At 52.3% G+C, this 27,466-nt stretch overlaps 1 protein-coding gene across 1 annotated transcript in view; it reads left to right on the plus strand.

Annotated features, from left to right (window-relative positions):
* The window catches only part of SSBP3 (single stranded DNA binding protein 3), a 165,394-nt gene that overhangs the window by 90,824 nt on the left and 47,104 nt on the right, over nt 1-27,466 (plus strand). Inside the window, exon 5 of the mRNA XM_052636505.1 lies at nt 24,786-24,875. Coding sequence (XP_052492465.1) covers nt 24,786-24,875 — 90 coding nt within the window. The remainder of the gene's footprint in view (nt 1-24,785; nt 24,876-27,466) is intronic.

The following is a 27,466-nucleotide window of genomic DNA, read 5'->3' on the forward strand; positions in this document are numbered from 1 at the left end:
CCAGGCTAGGGGTGAACCTGGTCAGTGAGGCCTCACTGTGGCCATGGCACTTTCCCTCTGTTACACAGTCTGGTTTCAAATAACCTGATGTTTGCCGATAATGAGCTGGGTGTCTTGGCCTGAAACTCTATGCCTGTTTGGACCTGTAGCTTTCCCCGGGTCCTCCAGTGGATTCGCCTGTGACACATGGCCGGCACCAGGCTAGAGCTTATCACACACCCAGGTGTGCTGTATCATGTTCCTCCCATTCTCTCCCTGAGCTCTGCCTCCTTGGGGAGGCTCCTGGGGTTCCGTGCAGGCAAGACTTAGTCCAGCCCTGGGAGGGCTTCCCATCCAGAAGAAGGAATAAGAAAGGAACCCAGGAGCTGCCGATCTGGATAGGAGGGGGAGTCTGGGAAGGGCTCCTGAGGAACATGGCATTTCCATGGGACCCTGAGGTTAGGGAGTTTGCACACATGAGAAAGATGGAAGGGTATCTTGGTGGAAGATGAGATATAAATAGATGAAAGAGAGGAAACAGCTATCAGGCAAGAGCGACTGGCCTTGGGACAAAACTGGGAGAGAAGGGGCTTCCTGGGCAGTTCATAGGTTAAGATTTCAGTGCAGGAAGTGCAGGTTTGATCCCTGGTTAGGGAACCAAGATCTCACATGCCACATGGTGCAGGCCAAAAAAAAAAAAAGGATAAAGCTGGGAGAGAAAAGTCTGCTAGATGGAAAACCAGATAGTAATGACCCTCTTTGAGCCTTGAAACCAAGTGAGAGTTTCCTTCTGCCTATGGCCCATCCTTCATAAAAACATCCAAACTTCAGTCCTCTTGCTGCTTCTCTGTGACTCCCAATTGCCCAGCCTGCAAAGGAAGCCAGTGGCTTCCGGCTTGAAGCTTTTTTTATGTGTCCAGGAGCATTCCGAGGGTAAAGCGTCTGCCTGCAATGCAAGAGACCCAGGTTTGATCCCTGGGTTGGGAAGATCCCCTGGAGAAGGAAATGGCAACCCACTCCAGTACTCTTGCCTGGAAAATCCCATGGACAGAGGAACCTGGTGGGCTTATAGTCCATGAGGTTGCAAAGAGTTGGACACGGCTGAGCAACTTCACTTTCACTTTCAGGAACATTCCATGGACCCGTGACTGCTCACCAAAGTAACTTTCTGCTCTCCTAACTGGATCTAATTTGCTGTTCCTCGGCCATGACATCTGATAATAGGAAATTTACTATTTATCGAATGCCTCTCGTGTGCTGCCTGCCGTGTTAGGCAGGTGCTGTGATCCCGTTGACTAGGGAAGGGAGGCATTGGGGGACCAGTGACATTGGCAAGGGAAGGGCTTGGGTCTGTGCTGGGTAATTCACGTCTCCTGAATCTCTTGATTCCTCATAAGGACCCTGGGGAGTAAGGTAGCAGTTTCCCTCTTACCCAGTTAACAGCCTGCCATCTCTCAGCGTGCAGATGTAATCAGAACTGGGATTTGTTGCCTCTAGCCGTGCGCCCCGTGCTGCACCTCCCGCTAGACGTGCTTGGCCCAGGCTTCTGTCTCTTGCAGTGCATGTACTGGCTCGCGAGTGCTCCTCCGAGAGTGACACCAGGTCCCAGGCATCCTCGCCCCTGCATAGGGGTGGTGGTATGGGTTTTTCTGTATCAGCTTCTCTTCAGTTGTTATAGCGGATCAAGGCTCATCTCAGCAGAGGACAGCTCAGCCTTTAGTCCAGGCCCAGGGCTTGTTCTGATGTGTGAGGACCAGTCTGTTCTCTGAGAGCGTCCCCAAAGCTCAGCTTTCAACCTTGCACCAACAGTATTCTCTATTAGTAGAACGTCCTGGGGACTGTCTCCAGAGACCCCTCTGGGACTCTGCTCTTCTGCCTCTGGCTGCCTGCTATTCACATGGCCTCTGCACAAACTGACCTTCCACGTGGAATGACCTGGCTTTCTGGAGCACCCCCCACACACACACACCTGCTGAACTCTTTTCCCACCTTGCTTCCTAAGCCCTCATTCAGCCCTTTCCCTCGGAAAGGCCTCTTCAGCTCCCCTATGTGACAGTAGCTAGCCCTGGGCCCATATGTCTGGTGCCCATTTGGAATGTGTGTTTCCTGCTCCTCAGAGGAAACCTACTCTGGAACTCTCTAATTTCTCCTAACTCAGGAAATTGAGGCACTGCTGCTGGTTTCTGGAAGGCAAGTGGGTGGGTGACTGGTTCAAGGTCCCTGAAGTCGCGTGGAGTCATTGTTCCTGGCTCCCAGCTCCACACAGCAGTTTTACTGCCTGTTGTTACCAGAAGCCACAGGTCAGAGCCCTCCCCACTTTCCATGCCTTCTGTCACCTGGCTCCTGCACACCTGACCACGCCCTCGCCTGGTTATATTCAGATCTCAGCCCTGCCTGGGCATCCTGTACAGGCTCAGGGCTGCCCCCTCCCTCCTCGGCTGCCCTTTCCAGGCTTCCCCTTGCCTGAGATGCCATCTTCTTTCTCCTTTGCTCTTGTCTACATCGTCGTTCATGGAGCAAACATCTTGGAGGCAGTGCTGTCTGATAGGAATGCAATGGGAGCCAGACATGTCATCTTAAATGTTCTGGTAGGCACATGAAAAAGGTATAAAGAAACAGGTAAAGTTAAATTTAAGAATATACTTGATTTGCTCATACAAATGTATGTCTGAAATACTGTCATTTTAAGACGTAATCAGTGTACTTTCTTCTCACACCAAGTCTGTGAGATCTAGTCCGTATTTTACGCATCTCAGTTTGAATTGCCTGTGCTTCAAGTACTCAGCACCCTTTGCAGCTGGGGCTTCCATGTTAGACCTATGGGTGTGGGGAGTTAAGAGCACGAGGTCTGTAGAGGGGTGGACTTGTTTTATGTTGTCTCTGGACTGCCATTTTATTAGCATGTGGCCTTGGGGCGGTGATGTCCCCTGTCTGAGCTGGTTATCTGCAAAAGCGTGCATCCTCCCCTCATGGGCTTGTCGGAAGAACTGAATGAGTGGCTCACGCAAGGACTCAGCACAGCTTCCAGCACATAGCATCGGTCGTCGTTTATATTGAAGCTGTGACTCCTTGAGTGACTACCGGGGGCTGGCTTGGTGCCAGGACCTACCCCCCGGCCCCTGGGCTGACCTTCAAGGTAGTCCACCTCGTAGGCCCTGCCTACACAAGGGCCGTGAGGGGCCGGGAGATGGGCCCGCGCGGGACAGGAGCTCTGGCAGGAGCACAGAGGAGGGAGTGGTAATCAGGAGAGGCTTCCTGGTGGAGTTGCGCCCCCCCGCCCCTGCCCCGCCTCAAGCTCACCTTGGGTCCCTCGGCCTCCAGAGCCCTCTGTGGCAGCACTGGCGCCCCTGTGACTCCCGTCTGCTAACTCTTTGTCCTGTGTAATTAGTGCGGTGTGCCTCCCTCTTGTCTCTAATTGTGTTGAACAGCATGCACTTTATTATATCAGGGTATAATACCGTGAGGCTGGCAGTTATCTTGTTCACTAATTGTTTCGTGTGTCTGTCTCGTCTGCCCCGCCAGATTACCCGCTCCTTCTGAGCAGCCAGCGCTGTCTCCGTACCTTTTTGTTCCCCCAGCCAGGGAGGGCTGGGGTGGCCCAGGTTCGAGTCCTGCATCCCCCACACTGATTTGGTCTGGCTGCAGACAAGTCACTCTCCTTCCTCTAATGAACAAGCAGGGTTACACAGGGACATTTAAGCCCCATTCTGCCCTAACATCCTCTGATTTAGTGGATTTCTCTCCATAGGTTGAGCTTCAGTGTGCCCAAGGTGGTGCACGGTCCTTCTTGGCCTAACAAGTAAATACAGAGCATCCGTGAAGTGCCAGCTGTTGGGAAGATCCTGGTGAATGAGAAGATTTCTACCCTCAGGGTGCTTACAGTTTAGAGAAGGGAACAGATTTAAAGGAGTAAAACTGTCAATATTGTATTTAATCAGACTTGTGATCTGCATAGTGGATCTGAATACGTTGTGTGCAGCCTTGCCTTGTACTAAGCACTGGAGGGGTGCCCTCAGCTTACCAGGTGGAGGGGAACACAGACATCCTCACGGGAAGATGTCATCATGCACGTGGGGAGGGTTGGGGCCCCTCCAGGGGGGTGTTGACATCTCCTGCCCAGAGTCCTCTCAGAATCCAGAGAGCGAAGTACAGAGTTGGAACCCCCTTCCCTCCCGTGCTGCGCGGTGAGGCTGGCTGGGGTGGGACCCCCTTCCCTCCCGCGCTGTGCGGTGAGGCTGGGGTGTTTGTGCTGCTGCCTGGCATATATGATTTGGGGGAGGACACTAAACACAAAGCAGAGGAAGGTGCTGCCCGCAGGCGCCTGGGAGCAGGGGGCGGCCCGGGAGCATGCGGCTGGGGCACCCTTTACCATCGCAACACTGCGGCAGAGGCCCCGGAACCCGGGGTGCCGACGGGCGGGGGATGCCAGCTTCCCATCTGCTCGGCCTCCTTTGGCTCTGAATGGATTAGTTCTGTTTGGGTTGGAGCTTACCGTTGTGTGTGTTTTTCATCCCCCTCCCATTTGTTCTCTCTCCCTGGCCTGAGCGCCCGCTCAGAGCGGCGAGGGTCCTGGCGCGGGCAGGGAGAATTGTGAAGTGGCCATTATTCAAGCAAGAAAGGGAATAATTGGAGTTTGCGTTCTTCTGGGCTTCTATGGAAACTTGGCTGGGGCCGGGGGTGGGTGGGGGTGAGGCCTCAGGAGAGCAAGAAGGTGGGTGTCACTGTAGAAACTGGGGCATAGCGTGGTGTGTGTGTGCCTGACCCCGCCTGGAGTGGGGTGCCCCTTAGCTGAGTTGGTGCTGGGAAACCACAGTTGATCTGGGGTGGTGGTGGTGGTTCTCACAGATGGGGCGTCTGAGCGGCTCCGATTCATACCAGAGGATTCTGGTGAGGCTTCTGTCGCAAGCCACTGTTGGCAGGGAATGGGTATTACGGGCTGTGTGATGTGGGAAAGGATTCCGTGTGGGCCTGCTGCTGACCTCACCAAGCGCCCTCTGTCTGAGCCTGTTTTCCTAGTCTGTCAAGTGGGGGTGGTGATTGCTATCATGCAGGCTTGCTGAGGGGGCAGAAGGAACGTGTGTAGGAGAGCTGGTGCCACCCGGCGGCCACGGGGAGTGTGCGGTAGAGCCTAGGGGGACCCAGGTCTTCATGGCACTCCGGGGACACTGGGTACCTGGGGCGTTGGGAATGCCCGCGGACCCTGCTGGATTTCTTGTTGGGCTCAGGGAGCTTTTGCAGGTAAAGCAGGCTTGCGGGGAACCAGCACTGGTTTTATACGTCCTCTTTGAAATAGAAGGTCCGTCTCTCCCATCGGTGGTCCCTCAGTCTCCACTGGGAGCCCTGCTGTGGAATGGATGTTTGGGGAGAGAGGGGTCGGGGGAGGCAGGGGAAGCGACCGCAGTCTTGGCCTTTCAGAGTCCACATTCTAGCTTAGAATCAGAATTTCACACATGTGGAACAATTAGAGAAAAATAACAGATGGTGTCTGATCAGATGTCAGCGCCCCAGACGGCCCCACCCCCCAGCCGAAATAACCCTCCTTTCTCTGGGATCCCGGAGCCCGGCGCAGGCCTCTGCGGAACCCTGGGCTGCGCTGGTGTGTAATTGGTCGTTAATGCCATTAGTTGTGCAGTAGCGCATGTCTGTTGAGTGCTCCACATGCTGGGTCCTCTCCTCAGTCCTTGCTTCTGTGTCGGTCCAGCAAACGCTCAGGGCACTTGAGCCAGCCGTCTCCCCTCGGGGCCTCCAGGCTGGCCTGTGCGTCCCCTGCCGCTGGGCTCCGGAGCCCTCGAGCATCTCTTCTTGTGCTGCCTGTAGGCCTCTCTGACGCCCCACTTTCTTGGATGCTTGGTCCTGGTGGCCGTCTCCTGAGTTGGGTCTTGCTGTAGGAGCTTTTGGCTTACCTAGAGGATGAAGATGAAGAGCCTAGCCAGCCACAGGTCCAGTGCTGCTGACCAGTGGTGTGATGTCGACACTCCCCTATCCTTCCTGAGCCTCCCTTTTCTTGACTTTAAAAAGCTGGGATTGGAGTAAGCAGTGTCTCCGGTGTTGGTTCTGAGACTTCAAGTTTCTTTTGGAAGTTGTGTTAGCCAAAATGCCTTTGGTGTGCCGGACCTTTAGCTGGGCCTGGGGGTGCCTCAGACCATTTGCCTTCTAGAATCTGATGGTCTAGTGAGAAAAATGGACGTAAGCAGATGCTCATGGTGCTGCAAAGGGTCCCATCACTGGATGTCCCAAGAGAAGGCCCCCCTGGCTCGACCCAGAGGGCTTCCTGCATGCGGTGGCTTTTCCGTGTGGGTCCCCAAGAGAAAAAAAGTGGCAGAAGATGGTGACTGAAAAGGAAGAGTGTGACAAGCACTGCAGAGTAGGGGCTCCCTGGCGATACAGTGCTTAAGTCTCCATACTTCCAGTGCAGGGGCCACAAGTTTGAACCTGGTGGAAGAACTAAGATCCTACGTGCTACGTGACACCACACCCCCCGCCCTCCCCCCCCCCCCCCCCAAAAAAAAAAAGTAGAGAGCATTCCAGGGCAAGGGAAGAGCCTGTATAAACACTTGGAAGCTTGAAAGGCTTGCCATGTTCAGGAAGGAGGGCCTGTGGAGGTGGAGCTGAGACTGAAGGGCCCAGGGCAGCGTGCAGCCTGGAGCAAAGTCCTCTTGGGTTGTGAGCCTGCCCATGAGGTCTGCTTGGAGACAGGAAGAAGGACAAGAGAACGAGGAGGGCAGATCCACGAACAAGGAGGCTGGCACACTAGTCCAGGAGCAAGTCCAGTGGAATGATGGGAAGACATGATCTGGGTGTTGTATGGAAGCTGGGACTCAGCCTGGCCTATTGAGACCTGACACAATTGGGAGGATTGCCTGACCCCCTGACTGTCACACATTTTCCTAGTAATTTGGTGCCCTTGTACCCAAGAGGGTGGGCTTAGGGGTTATTTGCCTCAGCCTGGATTTGCTGAGGATACTGGCCGGGGGCGGAACCCACCTCTATCCAAAGAGTGAAAGCATGGTGGCATGTGGAGCGCCCTGGCCTGGTCCTGGGCGTGTCTGTCTCTTTCTGTGAGGCTTCATTTCCCTTTGGTGAAGATGGCAGGGGCGGGGGAGGCATAGGACCGGTGCCTGCAGTGTGCTAGCCCGCCCCCATGACTGCCGCCTTTGTTTCAGGGGTTGGAGGATCACGCAGGGCAGGGTGGCTCATTCTTGGCAAGTGGAGTGGAAAATGCCAGTGTCTTAAAGCTAGTCCCAGAGGGGTGGGGATGGGTGTGTGTGTACTCGGCTGGGTGTGCCCCCAAGCATCTCCCTTGGACAGGGCATCTGTGCTCGCCCAGCCTGGAGACTGCATGGAGTTCCTTTCCTTCTAAGATCTCATCTTCCTATTAAACATTAATGATAAGTGATCACTAACCCTCAGGAGGACCGAACCCCCCATACGTTGGGCAGATATTGCCTGTGTGTGTGGTCTCCATGCATGTCCTTGACCCAGCGTGGCACCTACAACAGAGCAAAGCGTGTGTGTGTGTGTGTGTGTGTGTGTGTGTTTTGTAGTTGCTACTTTGGAGCCACTGCAGAATTTCTCATCACTGCCAAGTTACTTCCTCGAGATATATTTAGATAGTGCGAGATGAGCGAGAAGTGGGCGACGTGTATTTGCACAGGGATGTTTGCACACGTTGACCGTGGTGTTTTTGGAGCCGATGTCCACGAGCTGGCTCCTTGCTCAGCCCCTGTCACACTCTCGTCGGGGAAGGGCTATGAGTAGCTTCTCTCGGGGATGGGGTGGGTGGGGAAAGCAGGGGTGGCAGGACAAGTCTTCCGCGGCCCTCTGCCTTCTCCCTCCCGTTGAGAATGAAGTCAGGGATGGGGGCTTCAGGAAGAGTTCGGGGAGGCAGCTGGGAAGCCCACACTCTGCCCAGAGGGGTTGCTGTCTCCTGCTGCGGGGTGGACACTGTTATTGCACCCTGATAAGATGGATATAATTACTTGGTTGTTTATCTTTATTGGAAGTCATGGAGACTGTGTTGGCTCCCCAGGGTGGGGTGGGCAGGTCTAGCCCTGCACCCGTGCTCTAAGCACTTTCTCCCACTTCCTTCCTTCCTGCCCTCCTTTGCAGTGTGCCCCTCTCCTCTGAGTTTGAGTGTGTGCCATCCATATGGCAGCGTGGCGTGATAGGGCCCAGAGTGGTCTGACTGCAGCCAGGGGGCCTCGGGTCCAGAGCGGTCTTCTCTGGCCTCCCCAGACCTAATCAGCTTACAGTGGGGCAGGGCAGCGCTCTTCTGTTATTAAATTCAGAGCCGTGGTCTGCATGATGGAGGCAGCTTTAATGAGATTAGAAAGCTTAACCGAGAGGCCAATTAAATCTGGGCCCGTACCTGTTTGGGCGGCTGTCTAAGCCCCGACCTGCATCTGGAGGCTTTCTACAGGCCTCCTGGGAGCCTGGCTGGGGAGGGTGAGGGGTAAAAGACGCCTGCCCCTCTAACCACCCCTGGACCTGGGGCTGCTCAGGGCAGAGGCAGAACCCAGGAGGAGTTTTCTGGGACATCTGATCCTGGAGTTCCCCCCAAACTGGATCCCTATAGGCTTTCTGCAGCCTAGGGAGGGTGGTGACTGGGTGGCTGGCAGAGCCCCCAGGTGATTCTGATGTGCAGCGAGGTTTGGGAACCAAGAATTGAATCCACCCCTGTTTTTTTTTTTTTTAATAGACGGGGGAAAGGGACTCATGGGGCAGCCTGCCAGGGCCTGACTCCCAGCCCCGTGCCTGTATCACTGTAGTGTCCTCCTTCCTTCCCAGCCCCTTGGGTTGTCAGGAAGCAGGGGATGCAGTTGCTCTTCCGTTCACACCCAGTTTTCTATTTGTTTCTTCAAACTCCTGTGTCAGGTAGGCCAGGCAAAGAATGGAGACTTCCCATTTCACAGATGGGCAAGTTAAGGTTGAAGAGACCTGCCTCACACTGGTACCATCACTGGAAGGCCTGTTTGTAAGATTAGTCTTTCCCTTCCATGACTGGAGTCTTCCTTTTGGTTCCCACTGGAGGGGATGCAGTGTGTTGGTGTGTGATGACTGGACCCAGCCAGGAAGAACTGCGACCTTGTAAAGACACTTAACCATCGTGGTCTTCATTGGCAAGGTGGGTCAGATACGGAACAAAGGAGCAGGCTATCGAGAGGGCTAAGTGAGACCAGCTTCCTTTCCATGTCTGCACAATGTGTGGTGGGTTATTTCTGTTCCTGGAATGTGGAACCAGCAAGCTTTGGGGAACAGTGATGGGAGTGCTGAGAGGCCCTACAGGTGACCAGTGCCCCACCTAGTCCACACAGGGCATGGGACTTCCTTGGTGGATAAAAAGTGGAGAGAAGGGTTTAGAAGGAGTGTCCATTCACCAAAGTAATTATTGACCACCTGATTGTAAGCTGAGCACTGTTTCTGGGGGACGCAGAAACCTTACTTTCATAAACTCTGGGAAGCAAGGCAAATTATTGTCATTTTCTAGATAAGACTGCCAAGGGATGATGTCTTGGAAGACTCAGGTCTCAGACCTTTCCTGCCCTCACCCTAGGATTGTGAGGCTGCGGCTAGGTCTGTTAGTAGAGAAGCTGGGGGACTCCTTCCTGTCCTAAGGTTCTAGGTTCGGGTTTTCTGGAGGCCTGTGGATTACCTGAAGCTGATTAAAAAAACTCCTATCTGCAGTGGAGAAAACCAGGCCACAGTCTCAAATGCAATTAGACAAAAATAAAAGAAAACCAGACTGCTTTAGACCAGATTTGCAGCAGAGTGGGGAGTTTGGTCATCATCCTTCAAGGATGGTCCGGTGATGTCTATGTGGCTTACACATTTCAAGCTAGGAATACAACTAGTATTCAAAATCAGGTCTTTTCCAAGGTTTCCATGTTTCTCTTCTCCAATGATTCCTTGAGAAGAGGAACATGGAGACTCTGGGAAGATAAGGCCCCTCTTTGTCCCTTTTGACATTTGGATTTATGAGAGTGCGTTCTGTTCTTTAAAGTTACATCTTTATAAAGGAGAAAAAATGAAAAACATTTCCCAGAAAAGCCAGGCCTAGCTTTGTCCAAAAGCTGTCTCACAGCCCCCAGTCATTCAGTGATTTCTGATTATTGGACATAGTTAATATTTGGATTCTACTTTCTGGAACCAGTGGTCCTGCAGGGAGATAGCTTTGTCCATATGATAAGGCCAGGTAGAAAGTGTTGTAGGGGTTACAGAGTTTTACGTTGACTTGGAAGAGGAAAAAAATCATCCTGCCCAGTGCCCAGGGCAACCTGAGGGATGGATGGGTAGATGGACTAGAATGGCAGAAGCCAGCAGGGAGGTGGGCATCCTGGGTGGAGGGATGGCGTGTGCAGAGGCTGGGGACCAGCATGTGCTTCTCAAGGTTGAAGCTTGGTGTCCATGAAAAGAGGGAGGGGAGAATGGGTGGAGGAGATGAGATCCCAGCCCTTCCGTTATCTCCTTGTTTGCATTAACTCATGCCAGCTCCAGGAAGCTGTTGTCTTATATTGGTCGGGGCATGGGGCGGGGGAGCATCTCAAGATGGTAGTGAACTGCCTGCCTCTGAATTAGCCAGGGAGCTGGGGAGCCCAAGCTCCTCCCCTCAGTCCTGCTCTGTCTGCGTTACCGTGGCAGCCCTTGGGTAGGAGTTTATTGGAACGCCTAACGTTCCATTTCAGCCATCTCAGCCCTTGTTGAGAGGGTTGCAGGTAGAAGTAGGTATCTTCTAAAATTGAGTTCTAGCTCATGAACCTACTCAGGGCCTTCCATGCTTGCTCTGTGCTGGGAAGCAGGGACATAAGAGGTGGGCATAGGTGGATGAGTAGGAGTTCTATAGGTAGATAAAGGGAAGGTGGCAGGGGAGCTTGTTGAGCAGAGAGAGGAAAAGTACCACGAACAGTGTCCTGGGGGGCCTGAGACTTGCTTGCTGAAGGGCTGGAGCTGTTCTCAGGACATGGTAGACAGAACAGGGGTATGACCAGAGGTTCCTGCAGGCTCAGAGAACCTGGTCATTGCCCACCCTCCCCTTTTTCTCAGCATCTTATCTTTCTCTTCTCTCTGCCTCTCTCAAGTTCTTTCAAGTCAAGTGAGGAGTTGAATCAGGGAGGAAGAGGAGGATGCATTCTGACTGAGTGAGTTCAAGGCTTACTCTGGGCCATGTCTCTTGATTCCAAGAGACATGTCTTTTTTTAAATCTGTGATTTGGAGGGTCCAGCTGCAAAGGGAGGTTGTCAGATTGGCAGTGGATTCCTCCATCTATGGGGTACATTTTCTGGGGCACAGGAAGGCATCTTAGGGGGAGACCTCTGCCTTGGTGTCTTTGTCAGCTTCTGCCCAGGCTCAGGAGCACCGCCCCCCACCTCTGCCTGTCCTCAAGCCCTAGAGGTAGTAGGCATGTTCTCTGGCCCCTCTAAGAAGCTTATGGAAAAAGTTGCTCCTTGGGCCAGCGGAGCAGACATCTACCTTCAGGGAGGCTGAGAACCAGAGCATTCAACCTGTCTTGAGAGTGAACAGCAGACTCTGCTTTGGAAATGGAAGGGAGGCTCGACCACCAGGGCTGGAAGAGGCAACTAGGTCTTAGCAACTCATAAAGACTCCTCAACTCATACATGATCCTTTCACTGCACCCAGCCCCCCGGCCCCAGGCTTGACTTCCATCCAGTTGGGAATGAGACACAGTAGCAGTTTAACTCTAGAGACTACCTCACTCTCTTGCATTTTTTTGTCTGTCTTGGAACTAAAGATGCTTTGTCTAGATGTTAGCTTAAGCTGTCTCCACAGCTGTCTTGGGAGAGGAGGTGTAACCATGATCTCATTTTGCTGACCTGACCGTTGACTCCAGAAGAGGCCACCCAAGTCATCTGCTAGGAGGGCGGAGCCGCATCGTTGCCCAGGTTTTCTGAACACCCAAAGCTTGGATTTCACAGGCAGAAGAAACAGCCTGTTCTAAGATGTGTGTGGGCATAGTGGGGTGTGCGTGCATGTGTGTGTGTGGCGGAGGTGCTGTGTTTCAAGGGGATAGGGTAATTGTATGAGTTAGCTAGTCTTGCAGTTTGACCTTGTAGACACGGTGACTATTCTTGATAAGCAGAATTTCTGCAAGAACTTTATTCATCCAAAAAATATTTACTGAGCCAGCACCTTCTCTATGCTGTACACACCATTCCTGCCCCCATCCCTGTGAAGGCAGCTGGCTAATTTAATAAGAAATTAACTGTCAGATGTGACAAGTGCTGTGATGAGGAACACACGGAAGATGAAGAGGTTTTGCCCAGGAGGAGAGAGTGAACGAGAAGTTCCAGAGAGATGGACCAGCCTCCGCAGAGGGATAGTTGGGCATGTTCATCAAGTAAATTTGGGTGAAAGAAAGGCCTTGTAAGCCAAAGAGTACTAAACATATGTAATAATAATAGATTATTCCTTCTCTGATAGACTTAAAGAATCTAATTTGTTGAACCCTGATGAAAGTCCTTCATCAGAAAAGACCTTCCTTTGTGCTTTCAATACCATATGGATTGATGGGGAGAGTAGGGGTGGACCACTGGGAAGTCCCTTGTATGGGTCAAAAGTCTAAGTAGATAAGGTCCTCTGGTCCCTCGGAAGCCTTTGACCAGTCAGGTCATCTCTGGTTCTTCCAGGCTGAGCTCCTGGCCCTGTCCCACTAGCAGGTTTCTTACTAGGATCCTAAAGGCCGAGTGTGTCCTTGGGTGCTCCGGAACCACTGTGACAGGATGCTAACAAGAAAGCCCTGCTTGTGTGCCTGGTAGACCCCCAGCAGCATCTGTGGGCCTCTTTGTGATGACCTCCAAAGGGCAGCCCTGCCTAGCCCTGCAATGGCTCTGGCAAGACCTCAACAGGCTGTGGAACAAGCTTGCAGACTGGGCTGTGTCAAGGACTGAAGCAGCCTGGGTCTCAGTCCATGCCTGACCTACGTCTTCAGCCCCTCCACATGACTCTTGGAGCAAACTGAATAGCCTGCCACCCTGAGAGGGCTGCCTGCATGCCCGCCAGAGTGGGCCCTGTTCTAGAATGCTGCCAGGCAGTGAGGGATGTGGTGTGTCTTTGAGGGGCTGATTGCTGTGATCACAGAATTTGAGTCAACCAGACTGGCTGAGTTTGGTTCCTTAGGGACACTGGGTACCAGAGCTGTTACCGTTCCCGCCTCAGAGACGCAGACAGACATGTGCGCACACAGCCTTGCCCAGAATCTGTGACCTCGTGAATCCTCTGGTCGAGGGTGTTAATGTTTCTGTAAAATGACCTTCTTAGTCCCCTCATCTCAACACCGCTCCCTGAGTCTGCTCAGCACCCCAGGGCCTGGGAGCAGGGTGAGACCTGGGACCTTTTCTACAGCCCCATCCAGTGCAGCAGACCTTTGTTGTGTACCTGCTGGGTGCCTGATCTAGTTCTGGGAAGGCTTCCTGCACCTGCTGCATTTAGGCTTGAAGGACAGGTGGGGCAGCAGGGGAAGCCTCAGGGAGGGCTCACTCCCAGCAACTGGAGTCTTCCCAAGAGGAAGGATCCCTAGTTGGCAGCAGCATCTCAGGGGGTCAAGGCACTGGGTGGAGGCAGAAGGGACTGAATTCTGCCCAGCCTGGACCTACTGTTTTGTAAATGAGGCACCCTGGCAGGGAGGAGGTCGTCCTGTTCTCAGTCACCTAGTTAGTTTTTTGGAGGTTGTCATTGAGGCTGAGCTGCAGTACCTCTTTGTGTTACCTAAAGAATTAGGTCGAGGGGAAGGAACGTGGACTCGGAAGTCAGGTAGACCTGGGTTCAGGTCCCAGGGTGCTGCTTCCCGGCCTGTGGAACTGTAACATAGAGATGCTAATGCCACCCACCCCCCTGGGGCTTTTTGAGGGGATTGGAGATAAGTAAGAAAGGGCCAGGCATTAGGAGACACCTGTCTTATCATCTGTTGCTGTCCTGCCATTCCTGTGGGCAGTACAGGCAGAGGGGGAGGTGTGGCCAGAGCGTGCCATCTCCCCTGGCCGGAGCCCTCTGCCTGATGTCATGCCTCGTCCCTGTGTCCTGGAGGGCCCAGCCATGGGCCCAGCTACTGGTGACCTCACCTGGCAGATGCCCAGGAGCCCTCAAGACGAGCTTCTCCACCTTCTGTCTGTATCTTGGGCAGCATGACACGTGTGCTGGAGCAGGCTGACACCTGGGCTTCGGCAGGAGAGCCAGCAGTGCAAGCCCCCCGTCTGACAGCTGGGCGTGGAGGGCTGTCCGAGTGGACAGCAGTGGATTCTAAGTGCCCGGCTGCTCGTGGCGTTGTTTGGTTCAATTTCCTTTGCGTTGTGACCTACATCATTCCTTATTTGCTAAACCCTCTGAGCAGGCAGCAGTAATAAATCAATTAATGACTCCGATGAATCGTTTAATGGCTGACAAAATAACAGCAAGGCCAACAGCTTGCATCTCTCCAGCGGTACCCAAGGACTCTGGTCGACCAGGGTGGGGGACGAAACAGAGACTGTTAGCTAAATGAGCGCAATTAATACGCGCTTTAAAGGCTTAGGCGGCATCTGTTCGTGCAGCCCATGCGCCTGCATTCCCGGCTCCTTCGTTTGCACCCCCTCCCCAGCCTGGTGTAAACTTCCCCGCTTGGATGTCAGGGGACCTGGATGAGATTTTCAGGCTGTGCACCTTATCCTGTATGACGGGCTGAGCTGAGGGAAGGTGACTCTGTCCCCCCTGAATCTGGTGCCAGTGAGCAAAGTGTGTGCCCCCTTTCTTGAAAGGTGTTCTGAGGGCCATCCCTTTCATGATTTCTCTTAAACTTAAAAAAACGGAAGTTTCTAAAGTGGGTGGGTTTTTTGTTCTGTGCACACCTCAGTCCTGGCAGGATTAAGTTGTCATTGGAACTGAGCGTGTGTGCAGGCCCATGCCAGGGAATTTTCCACTTTGCAGAAGCAACTGCCAGTGTTCTTGTTAAGAAACTGTCACTGGCCTACTATGACATGTTTGCGGTTGTAAGAGGCTCCTTTAAGACAGTGGATGTGGGTGTGTGTGTGGGTGTGTGTGTGTGTGTTTTGCTAATGGTGTAAACCAGGGTCTGAAGCTCATCTCTCTTTAAGAAGAAAATCAGCGTTGTACAAACAGCGTGCTGTTGATCCACTCCACGCTGTTCATTTGCAGGGGGCACCTCTCGCCTTTAATCTCCCTTGTCTCACGTGTACATGCCTAGGACCCATGCCCTCTGCTGTGCGGCTCAGCTGGGGAGATGTTTGCACATGGGGAAGGGCACCCTGGCTGGCATCTACAGTATAACCAGGTATTAATTACATGGGGCTCCACCTCTTACCCAGATGATGCCCTTTGATCCAGTTCACGGAAGAAGCGAGTGCTTCCTGGGTTGGATGGGCAGGGCCTGCTGGGATGGTGGCCACGAGCTTCTCAGCACAAAAAAGCCAGTTGCTCTTCCTCTTGAAAATGATCTGACTGGGGTGCCTTTCTTTGATTTTTTTTTTAAAAAAACGAGAGAGGCCACTCCTCAGAAGACTGGGTTCTGCCCCACCAAGGATGCTGTCTTCTGCTGGTCCCCACCCTTCCCATGCCCCGGCCTGCCCTGTGTTCATAGAATCATAGAAAGCAAACTCGCGTGTCTTCCTCCTGGTGCTGTGTTGCTGGCTCAGGAGTTTGAGTCCCTTATCTGAGGAGTCATATTTGGGTTCCCCATACCCCTGTTGAGGGTAGAGGCCTCCCTGTAATAGATGATGATGAAGGGCTCAGGAAGGTAAAGTGAGGTGCCCTTGTACCTCAGCTGCTGGAGAACAGAGGGGCTGGGCATAGAGCCCAGACCTCTTTACCCTCTGGCAACATCTTTAAATGTCAGTTTCAAAGCTTTGACTGGAGAAGCCAGAACATAGCCAGAAGGTCTGGGCTTGACTTCCAGTTCTGCTTGTTCTGAGCTGAATGACCCTGGACGAGTCCCTGAGCCCCCGTTTTCTCATCTGTAGTCCCTGCCCAGTCGTCCAGGAGGATGGGGAGAGAAGCTGGTTGAGCTGTGCCTAGGTTAGCTGGTGAGCTGGGTGGGCAGCCTCCTCCCCCTTCTGGGGGAGGGGACGTGGGTAAGCCCCATGCCCACCCCGTCAGCGAGATGGAGTGGCTCGGGAGGGCAGAGGCCTGACGGGATTTATGCTCTGAAGGAGAAGCTGTCAGAAGGCCTGGTTCCAGGGGAGGGCTAAGATGACAGCAGTAATCTCTCACCTCCCTATCACCTCCTGCATCTCTGAGGCTTTCTGTCCTTTAAGGCCCTGGCTTGAGTGCCACCTCTTCCATAAAGCCTCCCTGATCCCCCTAATCCCCACCTCACGGCGCCCACCCAGAGCACCTTCCCGCATCCCTCAGTTCTCTTGTGGAGACTTCATTTCATCCCCTGGACCTCACGGGCAGAGCTGAGCCTCTGTCATCTCCCACCCCAGCGGGCACAGCACAGCATCCCTGGCGGCCTGGGAGCCAGCGTTTGCTGAACACGTGGCCGTGTAGAAAGTGCTCCTAACCTTCTTAAGCTCCCCGCCTGCCTTGTTTCTCCTCTTCCCAGGGTAATTTACCAGTTAGATCCAACAGACTCTTCAGCGAGATCTTACATTCCTACACACAGGCACACACGAGCATGCACGCACCCGAAGTGGAGGCCAGCTCAGTGAAATACTTGCCGGAAGGAGCAGTGAGAAGGCCAGTCTACTTTGGGAAGAGGAAAACATGTGGATGATCTCAGATGTAGAGAATGCCTTGTGCTTACCTTATGTTACTATGATCTGTTGTTTCTTTTCATAAGCAAGAAAAACCCAGAACTCTCCTTTGTAGGCACTGGTGGCAGGGTGGAGAGGGGTGCATTATTTAGGTTTCTTGGACCGAAATCAGAGGTGGAGGGACAGAGAGACTGAAGTTAGAACACTTAGGATAATGCACTTCTCTGGGCCTGATTTCTTACCAGTAAACAGCAGTGACACCTTCGCAGGGATGTTGCGAAGTAAATTGTACCCCTTCCCTCTCCCCAGGGCTCTGGGATCAGGATGAAAAGGCATTTGCTACTCTCTGCCTGCTCTCTCTGCATTCCTGCATCCATCCTCGCTTTTCAGGAGATAGAAATGAGATGGGGATGTTAGGGAAGAAGCTCTGGTGTCAAGACAGCCCTCACCTGGGCCTGACAGCCTGACCATGCGAGCTGGGGCTTCTGTCGCCCTTTCTCAGTTTGTGTGGCCGAGAGCTCAGTGTGATGTCCGCTTGGTTCACTGTAGCAACAGGATCTCAGCCACCTCACTTGGAACTGAGCAGAGGCCTGGGGGGCAAGAAGGCTCACCCGAGTCACACAGCAGGTGGTTTATAGCCGGCCCTGGAACCCCGATCCCAGGACCCTCCATCTGGGGCTCCTCTGTCTCCTAATAATCCCCAGGAAATGCCAGGTGGTGCTGGATAACGTAGCTCCCCCCTTTTTAGAGGGGAGGCTGAGGCAGTCCCCATGGCTCTGTTGTGGCCAAGCAGAGACGAAACCCACATCCTCTGATCCTGAGTGCGCTTGCACCCTGTCCCCACTGAGCCACCCCGAGGTGACGTGGCCCACCGCTCCCAGAGGCTCTCCACTGTGATGCTCGGATCTGGAGAAGCTTTCGGCAGCTCAGAGCATCTGCCCCTCGACCCAGGGCCATCCCTCAGTGGCGACGGGCGAGCACATCCGTTCCTCCCTGCACGTGATGGCCCCCTGGCCGTTTGGAGGCAGGGATCCTGTGTTGCTCACTCCCCTGTGTCATCCAAACCTATTTTTAACGCCAGCCGGTTCTGTCTCTTCACATAGCAACAGCTCTGTGTGTTTTTCCAAGCTGCAGAATTAGAACCTCTGTTCCCAAATGGATTCTCTTCTGTGGTCTGCACATAAAACTGAGAGGCCGCTTCCTGTACCTTCCGCTTTTGCCATCCCGCTTCTCTGTGTCTTGGCCTTTCTGTTTGGGTGATAAGATTCTCTCCATTCCCTTAGCTATAGCCTCAGTCTGTTGATGCTGCTAAAATTCCCTCTAGGAAACTTGGGGAAGAAAAGCAGCAACATTACATTGCCAACAAAGGTCCGTCTAGTCAAGGCTATGGTTTTTCCAGTAGTCATGTATGGATGTCAGAGCTGGACTATAAAGAAAGCTGAGCACCAAAAAATTGATGCTTTTCAACTATGGTGTTGGAGAAGACTCTTGAGAGTCCCTTCGACTGCAAGGAGATCCAACCAGTCCATCCTAAAGGAAATCAGTCCCGAATATTCATTGGAAGGACTGAAGCTGGAGCTGAAACTCCAATACTTTGGCCACCTGATGGGAAGAACTGACTCATTGGAAAAGACCCTGATGCTGGGAAAGATGGAAGGCGGGAGGAGAAGGGGACGACAGAGGATGAGATGGTTGGATGGCATCACTGATTCAATGGACAGGGAGGCCTGGCGTGCTGCAGTCCATGGGGTTGCAAAGAGTTGGACATGACTGAGCAACTGAACTGCACTGAGGAAGCTTGGCCCAGAGGGTCCCAGGTCACTCCTAATTTTGCAGAGAATGTTGTATTTTGAATTGTGATTTCTGTATTCTGCACAGAATGTTGAACCCTCTGACCTGATGACACCTGTGTAAACATACCTCCCTCCCCGGAATATGAACTTCTCTCACAGGCCTTCATTTCTCAGAGCTGGAGTGCCCCTGTCCCCCCCAGGTGTCCTCTGCTGCCAAGCTATGAGCACACCGCCATACACCACATACCCCTGGTGTCCTGGGTGCTTGGCCACGCGGCCTGTGTTGTTTCAGTCAAGGAAGGCTGTACTTGGTGGTTTCACATGTGGGCCCCGTGCTGCTACACGCCTGAGTAGGGGTGGGGCGAGGAGGGAGGGGATTTGCAGAACAAAGTTCCATTTTTGCAGCCTTGTAAATCAGTCCGGAGGGGTTGGCTGACCTGGCAGGAGTCCCGCCGTTCACTCTGAGCGTGTTTTTATTCTGTTTTCCAGGAGCCTCCTGTGCATAGAACAATTTTTTTTAAAGAGAGTTAAAAATGGGTGGGGGATTCCATGCTAGTTTGTGGGTGAGGCTAACTGGGGGTCTCAGGGTAAGGCTAGAAGTCCTGTCTTGTAGGGAACACACAGCCCCAACCCCGCCCCCACCAGGCTCTGCTTCTTGAAGGAAGCATGAATGTCATCTACCACAGGATACGACAAGATGTGAAGTGGGAGGCTCCTGGGAGCTTGTCTCTTGGTCCCTGTTGACTGACCCTGTTCCTTGAGTCGCATGGGACTCCTTGCTACAGATTGAGGAAAGGGCCCACATCCAGAACTTGCCAAGCCTGTTCATTTGTGGAGCCTTGGGTACTCTGGTGGTGTTGGGTGAGTTTGTCAGGCGTGCGCTGGGATGCCTGGCACGGGCTAAGAGGTGTCAGGTAGGATTCTCAACTGTCCTGAGCTGCTTGCTCTTCTGCTGAGATCTCTTCCCTGGTGCCTTGAGCGGCAAGCCCGGGTTCCCTTGCACGGCTTTCAAGGCTCCTCGCTGTCACTCAGATCCCAAGGCTGCAGGTCTGAACCCTGCATCTCTACCAGGAGTAAGGGTGGGGGGTAGAAGGTGCTTACCCTGGGACAGGGGTAGTGTCCAGGTCTCTCCTCGCTGTTGACAGAGGGGTTTGGTGGAGTGGCATCCAGAGCACATGAACAGAGCTGAGGGCCCGCAGTGAACCCCTAAGCCCCGGTGGCTGTGTAGCCATCCTGAGGTCATAAAGAAACCCTACTCTTGAGGGTGAACATTGTAGAATGAGCCCTCCTTGGAAGGCTCCCTGGCTGTGAACAAAAATAAAATACTTCGCAGGGAGGGGAACTTTTACAGCTTCAGGCAGATGTCTGAAGGCACCTCAGGCTTTCCAAGTGGACTAGATCCCGGAGGCTTGGAGGAGGCAGCTGGCTGCAGTGGGCCACACCACTCAGTGCAAGGCCTGTTTTCTATTTGGAAAAGAATTTTTAGTTTGTTTAAAAAAAAAAAAAAAAAAAAAAAAGCATGAGTTGCCAAACTGCATGCCCAATTTGATTCTGCCTTTTTTAGTCCATGTGTGCATGTATGCATATATGGATAAAGGTTGGTGGGGGGGCTGTTGCGGGTTGCGGTTGATGCAGGGGAGAGCCCAGATGTCATGAGCTAGCTGTCATCTCCAGGCTTTGACGATCAATAGGCTTGTAGGTGGTGGTGAAGTTTTGACCTCTCAAGAATTCTTTTTTTGGTCTGATTCTCTAAAAATACTTCCTTAGTCTTAGGTGGGTCTTCGTCATTGTGCACAGGCTTTCTCTAGTTGCGGGAGCGGAGGCTGCTCTCTAGCTGCTTCTCGTTGTGGCGGCTTCTCTTGTTGAGGAGCACAGGCTTGAGAGCTTGGGCTTTGATAGTTGTAGCACAGGCTTCGTTGCCCTGCGGCTTGTGGGATCTTCCCAGACCAGGGATGAGACCCGTGTTCCCAGCGTTGGCAGGCGGATTCTTAACCCCTGCACCACCACTGCGCTGGAAGTCCTAAGAGTTCTGTAATGAATGGGAAAAGTTAAAATTTAGGGTCTGCCTTCCTGAAATTTAGGAGCTGCTGTTTTCTAATCCCTGCTCCTGCTAGGTGTATGGACTGGCTTGGGAGAGTACTTTGGAAGAAGAGCTCTAGAAGTCATCTTCTCTAACTCCATCATTTGACACTTCGCGCAGCAGAGGCCCAGGGCAAGCAGGGACTTACCCGAGCCCATGCGGGAGGTCTCTGGCTCCTGACTCCTTCCTTCCCTACTCTGGTGGAAGAGTTCCTGGGCACCTACTATAGCCCCAACGTGCTGTAGTCCTCTATGAATGTCAGGGGGTTTTGGTTTTGTGTTTTTAGAGAAAACTCACATGAGACACTTTGCTGAGTGCTTTAATGGACTTCTAACTCCAAGTTGGAAACCACAGGGAGAGGCCTATTCCTAGCAGTCCGGAAAGGCCTGGCTCCAGATGGCCAGATTTGAGCAGGTCTTTGAACAATAAAAGTTGTAATTGTTTATTGAACACCTGCTGTATGCCTCACATTGTGCTGGGTCTTAGAGATGGGTAAAGGTGCTGTTGAGGTGTGGGGATGAGGGCAGTGTCACGTTGATAGATGTGGGGTGAGGTCCCTTGGATTGGGTTTCGTGTGTAAGAATGATTTATTAACCTTCTTGTCTCCCTGTGACACTGGTTGCTGCTTTCATTTTATTTTTGTCCTTTTCTGCCCTTTTGAAAGTTTAGTATTATAAGTTCATGTTTGCCTCAAAATCAAAGAATGGCAGTAACTGTCATACTTTAAGACACAGAGTTAAATACTGCAGAGCTGCTTAATTTTGCAGCTGAACGAGCCTATAAAGGATAAATTATCACCCCCGCTTCCTGACACCTGGGCCACCACTAACATGGCCTTCCTTTCACTGGAGGGTAGCAAATGTCCATTTCCACCCAGATGTCAAAGAATTATACTGACCTCCTACTAGAACTGTGGATTTTCCATCCCTAACATTCAGAGGACCATGGATTCCTAATCTTGTAGGAAAAAGAGATTTTGGTGTCAGGGGAGCCTTGTAAGTCATGTACCTGTTTCAAGTTTTCATTTAAAAGTTGTTTTTTTTTCTTTTTCTTTTAAATGATAAGATATCTATATGTTACATCCTTAATGTATAAAGAGCTCATGTATATCACTAAGGAAAGATGTCAAATACCTAAATAGCAAACGACATGAATGACTTGTCATTTGTTTTACTAAATGGCCAGTGTAAACCATTTAAAAAGGTTAGTGATCCAAAAGATTAAGTTAAAATACCAAAGAGATCAGAGATACCATTTTGTAACTACTAAGTTAGCCAACACTGATGTAATGCCCTGTTAATTAAATTAGTTGAATAATGATATTAGTCTCATTAAAAAATCATGTTTTCTTTGACCGTTTAATGAGAGGAGAAGTGCTTATGATATTATTTAACAGAAAACAGTGACTAATTTTCTTTTTACTCTGCTGTGTCCTATAATAAGAAAGTGTTTTATATTAAATGAATAATGCTAATTTAAAGAACCAAGTTGCTGAAGCTTTCCAAATCTTTCTTTAAAAGCCACATGTTGTTTCTGAGCTGAAGGCTGAGGGAGAGTAGAGCTGGACTTTCTGAGGGGATAAATAGGAAAAGGCCACCTTCAGTCTGCTCTCCACACAGACACTTGTTTTCTCATCTGTAATGTAAGGGTGCCTGTGTCTGCCTTAGAAGGCCACCTGGGGGTTCAGGGAGAGCTGGTGTGACAGTAGCTGGCCTGTTCTGAGCATCAGGCCAGATAGCCTCTGCCATCCACCCTGCCCAGGGCCGGGCCATCGACTCAGTCTTTCTCACACTGTCGTCAGGAGCACCATCTTTTCCATCTTCACCCTGAGAACAAGTCAGCATCACATTTGTTGAATAAAACATTTAATCAGGGCAAGAGAGGATTTTGGTTTTCCCAAATGTATCACCTGCCCTTGCCCGCCTTTCTGATCAGCATCGTTGACCCACCCTCCTTGCTTGACTGGTGGACTTGAACGAAAATAGGAGTAATTTGAGAACGATCACCTCCTAAGAGGGTACTTCTGTTTTGGAAAGGTGTCAGTTTTCCTCCAGATTACATAAGAATTTGTTCATTTTGGTGGGAAGATGACTTGTATAAACGATAGAAGTTTGGTAGGATAAGTAGATAAAAATAAATAAGAAAACTTCCACTAAAGAATTGAAGAAGATAATAAAATACATTGTAAAACTCTGATCATTAGAATGGAAAGAATTAGGACAGAATTTTTTAAAAGCTCAAAACCGTCCCATGCCTTTGTAAGAATTTTTGTCTCTGATTTCAAATGAGTGGAAAACTTGTATCAAGCTGGTTGACCATTTGAGAAGTAAAATCTATGTTCTTTACCAAAATAAGTTGCTGAACGATTAAAGAGTTAAGTGTAAAACCGATCCATGAAAGAACTTGAAGACAGTATGGGAGGATGTTTACCTCACCCCATTTAAAATTAAAAAAGAAATTTTTTTTCTGCTGCTGCTGCGGAGTAATTGTTGGCTGTAAATCATGAAAAGTTGCATTTTCGCAGAACAACCAACCGCAAACAAACAGTGCAGCTAATGGATAGATAACCTGGTGTATTCCCCCAGGCAGCCCTCATCCTAGATAATACCAGGGGCGGAGGGCTCAACCAGGGCTGGCTTCTCCTCCAATGAAGGAGGTAGAAAGGGGAGAACCTGATATTTTGGGGATATTTTAACACATTACAGGATAGTTGGCAGACTCTCTTTACAGAGAAGTTTGCTTTTCTGTACACCGAATCATTTTGGAATGTTGGGCCAGAGAAGCCAGCCCCGTCCCACGCTATTCCTGTTTACCTGGGGTCTGTTGAAACAGCCACTGTGGGCCTCCCGAGTCCTCCTTACTTCCAGATTACCAGCTTCCCTGGGTTACAAAACACAGCCCATCCCATTGCTTAATCCTCCCCAGCGCTTAGGAGCACGTAGGCCCACCGCGACCGGAACCTAGTGCCGAAAGCTGAGCGGCTTGCCGTGGCCGCCCCCCACTAGGACAGGCAGCCTGCGTTTGAACCCCGGTGCGTTGGTTCCCAGGGCTGTCTGTTTTCTTGCTGCACGTGGTGTGTTTGGGGGATTCATACAGTCCCTCATTCCCTTCGCTGTGAGTTAGGAGTTCTGGGTCCTGTTTTGTGGCTGAGGAAAGGGCAGGAGAAGTGACTTGGAAGTGGTGACAGCAGGCTGCAATCGTAACAGAAGAGTGTTCTGTTTCTGACCCCGAGGGGCTCAGCGTCGTCCCGGAGGACCAGTCAGAGCCCCCAGGAGGACAGTTGGCGATTGTGTCTCAGAGGCTCAGTCCTGGTGGGGTTTGGCGACCTTCGAGGTTGGGTCTGGGCTTCCTGCGGGAGCAGCCTGGCAGGTGTGGAGTGTGGCGGGGAGCAGAGCACAGCCCCAGGTGGGCGGTCAGGCCCGGGGGCTTCTCTCTCAGCTTCACCGCCCGTGTGAGCACGGGGCCAGGCACAGACACGCCGGCCATGTGAACAGGTGGAACACAGATTGTCTGGAAGGAGGCCAGGCTGGGGAGAGCAACGTCTGTTCACCCCTGGGACGCATTTGTTGAGGCAGATGTACCAGGTAAATGCCGGAAGGGCAGCATTTGAAAGAAAAAGTAATGGCAGTGCAGCCCACCTCCTCTGTGGCACCCAGGACCCTGACGGGGCCAGCGACATGCCTGCCCGCCTCTCGCATCTCCCGGGCGTTTCCCAGCTGATCTGTCTGTAGATTCACTAAGCCGTGGACGTTCATTGATCTTCTGCTCTGTACAGCATGCCAGCGTCTTGGCGAGGGCACCCTCATTCATGAGGCACCCCGCCTGCCCTACGGAGGCTTCTTCAGAACTAAAGCAACTGAGTAGGGAGCCAGGGCTCACTAACAGCTACTGCTGCTTGGAAGGGTGTGTGCACGCCCACAGTGGGCACTGTCCCCCCGACCTGGTGGTGGTGGTGGTGGTGGTCGTGGCTTGTGGCTCAGTCATGTCCGATTCTGCAACCCCGTGGACTGTAGCCACGAGGCCCCTCTGTCTGTGCGGTTTAGCGATGAGGAAGCATAGGCTCAGAGAGCTCATCTCTTACCCACTGAGTGACAGTCCTGGGAAGGTGCTGGTGTTTTGGGTGGGTGGCGGGTCTTTGGAGGACGTGGGTGGAGAGGGTGGAGGGGGCTGGGAGTGAGAACTCCTGTCTATCTACGTGGGTGCAGCCTCTTACTTTCCACCCTCCTGTCTCCGCAGAGTGCAGCAGCCGCCCCGAGCCCCGTGCTTGGCAACATTCCCCCCAACGATGGCATGCCGGGAGGCCCCATCCCTCCGGGTTTCTTTCAGGTACGTGCTGGGCCCTCGGCCCTGTGCTGCTTTCACTCCAGGCCAGGCCCCGGGCAGGCGGGAGGGAGGGAGAGAGAGAGAAGTCAGTAGCAGCTCAGTTTGCCATGGTCTAAATACAGTTGCTTCATGCTGGTTCAAACCCTTCCCTTCCCATCCCTCTCGCCACCCCTTCCAAAAACCAAGGAGGGCAGCAGAGAAAGCTGGAGAGCAGGCACCTCCGGCTCGTGCTGTGTCACTTCTGCCGGAGTTTGTTTTCTTCACACCAGCTTCGCGCTCACGACACAGCCCGCCCCTGGTCGGGAGGCGGTGGGGCTGCTTCCAAGGCCGGTGCAGAGCTGTCTTTTAACAAAAGGCCTTTTTTTTTTTTTTTTAAACAAAACAAGTAAACTGTTCTTTGTTTCTGTCTTGTTGCTGCTGTCATTGTCATTGTTTACTTTGCCTGCCCAAACTACAAACCTTAGGCGTAATCTAAAAAAACAAAAAAACCCACCATCCTGGCAGGTCTGGGAATCCCTTCCCTCTGGTTAACCGCTTGATTTTTTCCGAGTGTGATCACAGAAGGCGTCCCACAAGCATCTGTGCCCATGCTCTGCCCGCCAAAGGCAGGAGCCGCGCTCGTGTGGGTTGAGAGCCGGGTCTTCTGCAGAAGACACCTTGTTGGGCTCTCGGGTGTGGGGTGTGGGGAGACAGCTTCTGATTTGCTGGGTGAGTACACTCGCCACGCCCTCTGCACCACCCCTTGCATCTCTCTTATCCCCTCTGGGGACTCATTTGATTGAAACCATATTGGGACTGGAAAAGGCCATTGGAGAGGGATTGGCCTGTGGGGGCTGGAAGGAACTTTTATGATGGAGCTCTTGGGGATGACATGCTTTCAAACCTCTCCTCAGTCGGGTTTGAGAATCTGCCTGAGGTTTGCACACCTTTTGAAAGGTTGGTGGTTGTTCTTCAGTCACCACGTCCTGTCCAACTCTTTGTGACCGCAGGGACTGCAGCTCACCAGGCTTCCCCATCCTCCCCTGTCTCCCGGAGTTTGGTCAAACTCATGTTCATTGAGTCAGTGATGCCAGCCTTTGAAAGGTTAGCTCTTCCAGATAAGAATCTAGAAAGAGCTGTTATATAGACAAGAAAGTGGATATTTTTCTGTGAAGCCCAAGAATTCAAAACTGGGGCCAGGGAGACATGGTCTGAGGAGACTGTGGCTTGGTGACAGCCAGAATCTCACACCGCTTGCATCCAGCCTGGGACAGCGGTCGCAGGAAGCTCGCTGGCAATGGAGGTATCTGAGCAAAAGTGGGGCAGGTGCCTCTTGGGGGTATTAAGGGGTTTTCCTCCCTGGGTGGGAGGTGACCTGGAAGACATGTCTGCTTGGCAAGTTTTCACATTATAGTTGATGTTCGCTCTCAGGAGAGGAGGGTTAGGACATGCTGCTTACCAGCCAAGAAGGGAAACCAGTGAAATTTGGCTGTTCTTCAACAGAAAACAGCAGGTTGCCCACCAAAGTGGCAGTGAGAAAAGTGATAGGGATTTAGGGATGGAAGCTTAGGGTATTGGATGGCCACACATGTGTCTTGTCTGTGTTTCTAGCATATGGTCCAAACTGGGGCCTTGTCTCAGGAATGGAAGTGGAAGTATAGGCTCCAGGTTAGACCAGACCAAGCACTGCCTGGGGTGAGTCTTGGCACGAGGCCGCAGGCACTGGGGAGAGGGGCCAGGCTTACGAGAGAGAGTGAGACGTTCAAAACCTTGGAAATCCATGGACCCAAGAAAGACAGGAGCTTGAAGGGCCACTGCCTGACAGGGTCGTCCATGCCGAGGGGCAGCCACCTTCCCAGCCGCTGCGGACAGTGTACTGTAGCCAGGCAGTGGTCTTTCCCGTGGTGTTCTCTCCAGTTGGAACTTCTTTCCCAGGCTCATGTCCTCCCCAGAGATACCGTGGCTGCCCTTCCTACAGTGCAGAAGTGGCTTTCCCGTCTGGTGGACAGAGACCTCCCAGATACACGCTCCATCTGTATGCATCCCTGTTGAGGTTGCTTGCTGGCATCCGGGTGCCCAGTACAGGCCACGGTGGCAAGAAGAAGGGGACAACAGCTGGCTGGATTTTTTTAAATAGGCCGCTGACTTCTTTTTTGGCCTGAGTCTGGGGCAAGGAGAGGTCTGCTTGATATGTGGGCAGCTCCCAGCTTCCTGCTTTGATACAGTGGTCCATGGTTAAGGCCTAATTCCAGACGTATATATTTCTTATGCCCTCCCCTGTGACATTTCAGGGGTGTGTGGTCAGAAAGCACAGACTTACTCCTGTCATTATTTAGCCACTGCCAGGTACCATCCAACAGAGGTAGCTGTGGACCCCCTCCCTCCATCCCACCCTTGACTTGAGGTCTTCTCTGATCCTTAATCAGGGTGAACCATCAAGAGCTTGCTGGATCGTTGAGCAGGGGGCTGTGTGCCCCGACCTTTCTGCTTCTTGGCTGACTTTGGCTACACCCCCACCCCCACCCTCACCCGAAGGGGCATCCTTTCTCTATCAATCAGTTGAAGGCTGATGAAGTCCTCCCTGGTCAGGATGCTGAACCACTCGGGCTGGTGCT

The sequence above is a fragment of the Budorcas taxicolor genome, chromosome 3, assembly GCF_023091745.1.
Source record: "Budorcas taxicolor isolate Tak-1 chromosome 3, Takin1.1, whole genome shotgun sequence".
Lineage (NCBI taxonomy): Eukaryota > Metazoa > Chordata > Mammalia > Artiodactyla > Bovidae > Budorcas > Budorcas taxicolor.